Source organism: Tupaia chinensis, unplaced genomic scaffold (genome assembly GCF_000334495.1).
Source record: "Tupaia chinensis unplaced genomic scaffold, TupChi_1.0 Scaffold000146_1, whole genome shotgun sequence".
NCBI lineage: Eukaryota > Metazoa > Chordata > Mammalia > Scandentia > Tupaiidae > Tupaia > Tupaia belangeri.
Genome location: NW_006159616.1, coordinates 15226134 through 15229420, shown reverse-complemented (window position 1 = coordinate 15229420; position 3287 = coordinate 15226134). Strand labels below are relative to the sequence as shown.

The following is a 3287-nucleotide window of genomic DNA, read 5'->3' as shown; positions in this document are numbered from 1 at the left end:
CTCTGCCCAGAACAGCAACTATCACATGGTAATCTGCATTTCCTAAGAGGCACTGTTCAAATATGAAGGCAATTGCTAATGTGCAAAAATTGTACAAAAGGGGCTCAGAATCTAATAGATTAAAAAAATACTTTAAAATTTTATTTCATGGGTACGTTTCCCCATGGTGTACTGGTATATTTAGTAAAAATCACAAACAATGGCAGGAAAAGAGAAGCAGCAGCACCACTACCCACATTTTCAAGTATCCATATACAGCGACTAAAAAATATATTTGTAAGGAAAGATATAGCAAACAGCAAAGATCGCTAAGAGTGGTAAAAATTCATCCTGACATAAAAAGTAAATATAAAGCGTTTGACTTACAAGATTAAGCTGGCAGGTTGCCTCACAAAACCACCAAGGAAGTAAAAAGCCACCCATCAGAAATAAATAAATTTTAGGAGTAAAAGGAGCATCTGAATTTCTTTTAAAATAGTAAGCATGCAATAACTTTTGTGATTACTTTTTAAGAAAGAAAAATAAATAACATGCACTTTTTTAACAATCTATATCAAAATATACTAAATTGATGTCTGGGATCACTAAGAATTACGAAAAGAAACAAAGGAGATGCCAAGTTCAAAATCTTTCCAGACTACATTTCATTAGACGAAGCAACACATACAATGTATATCAGCACACAAATACTGTCCAGTTTTAAAGGGCTTGGGAAATAAAGGTATTCACAGATACTGATTTATATCTCTATAAAGGTAGAGAATTAGGATTTTTCTATACCTAAAAGAGTAAACAGTGGTTCACAACCTTCAAGTACAAGGATTCCTTTTTAAGATCAAAATGTTTCTAAAGATTTCTAACTATGACTTCATTGTCATTCATATATCAATTTTTTGGGAAAATACATAATAAGCAGTTATTTCTTAATTGCATATTGCTTTTAAATAAGTAAATTTCTAAAATCTCGACAGCATATTAATACATTTGAAAAATAGTTGTCTAGATATATGGAATGTATTCATTTATGTAAGACTGAGAATGTCTATTTGTAGATGTCTGCAAAGCCTCTACAGGCATCTAGGAATCCAAAGCCTAAAGTGTGGGAACCACAGGTCTAAAACCAAGAGACTTCAAAATGAACAATATCAACATTCATATACTCAGGAAAAATGCTTAATGAGAAAGTACAATAGCTACACCATGCTCACACTTCCTCCTCCCAACCTCTACCCCGGGACACCACCACCACAATAGGCTCGAGATATACTCCATGCCTGCCAAAATACCAATAAAAATGATAGTTCTCCACTGGAAACTATTCTCTGGCTATTAATATTATTTTTTTCTGTTTCTCAATTCCTGACATTACTGTACTTCTGGCTCTTAACAATGAGAAGAAATGAAAAGAAACAAACTACCTCAGAAATTCAAGGGAATCTCTGAAATTGTCAAAACAGCTACTAAGTGGATAATACTTTCTGAAACATTGTTTATAATATGAACATTATAATAGGTTACAAAACTGAAAAGATGAAACTGTCAGTACAGCCCCTAAGCAGTTAGCACACAGAAGGTAAACTGGTTAGCATGTCAATAGTGATGGAGAAGCAATCAAAAGACACAGCCAGTGAAACTGGAAACAAAGAGGAGAATTAACACATTAAAAAAATGCTTACCAATTTGAAGTCTTGAATGCTACAGATGAAATACGGTGTGTTTGGCCTCCGACTCTCGATATACACACAGTCTTTAAAAGAAAAAGACAATGGCATTTACCTTTAAAGGAATAAAGATTGGGCCCATAAATTAGCAACTGTATAAATAGATGACAAAGCACATACCTTTTATAGTAAATGCTTTTCCAGGGGTGAGATTAAATTATAAATAACCCTCAGCTAAAAGAAAATAGCCCTTGGGTTTCTTTTTTTTTTTTACCGATTTTCTATGATTTTCAAAACTTGAGAAAAACTTAAACTATTTTATTCAGAATCCTGAAAGGAGGAAGATACCCCATAGGATTATCTACATTCCAATATATAAAGATATGAAATCAATCTAAGTGCCCAACAACCGATGATTAAAGAAGGGTGGCACACGTACACTGTGGACTACTACTCGGCCATAAGGAACAGTGAAATTTTGTCATTAGATACAAAGGGGACAAATAGAAGAATAAATGCTGGTGGATTAAGCCAGACTGTGAAAGACACTGTATGTCCCTGATCAATATATACCAAAAGTCTGCACTCTATGGCAGAAACGAAATATTCAAAGACATAATATTAGAGAGGTCAAGTGTAGATATTAGAGACTGCATGGTTGGGGAGGGTGGTGGTGGATAGGAGAGGCTAGGGAGTGAATACTTAACAGACACAAGAATGTAAGGCACTATGTCAAAAATAATGTATATGGTAATATACTTGATTTTATCACATGCTGCATGCATGCTTTGAAAAACTATAATCATGACATAAAGATATACAACAATTAAATGTAAATAAATTACAAGATAAAGAAAATAATATTCTTTTTTTTTAAAGAGAGATTTTTGCTATAAGGCAAGTGCACTTGCCAGAGAGACAAAAAGCCAGAAATCACTCTCCAGGCAGGATGGCCACACCACAATCCCTTCTCCTCCATTCTCCCTTTGGGATTTTGGGCACACGTGCACACAAGCCTGGCGAGAATTTCAAGCCTCCAGGTCCAGAGGACTAGAGTTGTGGTCGGCCATGTGTGAGTCCAGTGCTCTTACCATTACCCCATCTGCTGGTCTCCAATATTCCTACTTTTTAAAAAAGGAATTTATTTTTATTGTTTACTTAATTAATTTGCTAGGATACATGCACTATCCAAAGAAAGCAAGAGAGAGAAAGCACCCTCCTATAAGGTATGGTCATGCCACAATCCCTTCTCCATTTCTTTATCCTGCCGGGATTTGGGGCATATATATATATATATATATATACACACACATACACCCCCACAATACTTTTCAAACTGCAGAGTCTGGGATTCCAACCACTCAGTAGGTCATTGGATCCAACTCCCTTAACCATTAGCACATGGGACTGGCCTAAGAAATTTAGATAAGAGGAAGATTATTCAAGATTACATACGAAGACAAAATCTTGAGTATCTTATTCAGATAGATGCTCCCATGTCTTCACAAAGAAATATGGCTTGTCAAGTGCTACTTTATTTTCAATAAATACTTTGTAAAGATACTAAAAAAAAATGCCAAGATTAGTCTTGAACATGCTATTAAAATGCCCTTTCTACCTAGGGAA

At 34.9% G+C, this 3287-nt stretch overlaps 1 protein-coding gene across 1 annotated transcript in view; it reads right to left on the bottom strand.

The window, feature by feature from the left end:
* Nucleotides 1-3287, bottom strand: part of RERE (arginine-glutamic acid dipeptide repeats) — a 545831-nt gene that overhangs the window by 300221 nt on the left and 242323 nt on the right. Inside the window, 1 exon segment of the mRNA XM_006145378.3 lies at nt 1677-1747. Coding sequence (XP_006145440.1) covers nt 1677-1747 — 71 coding nt within the window.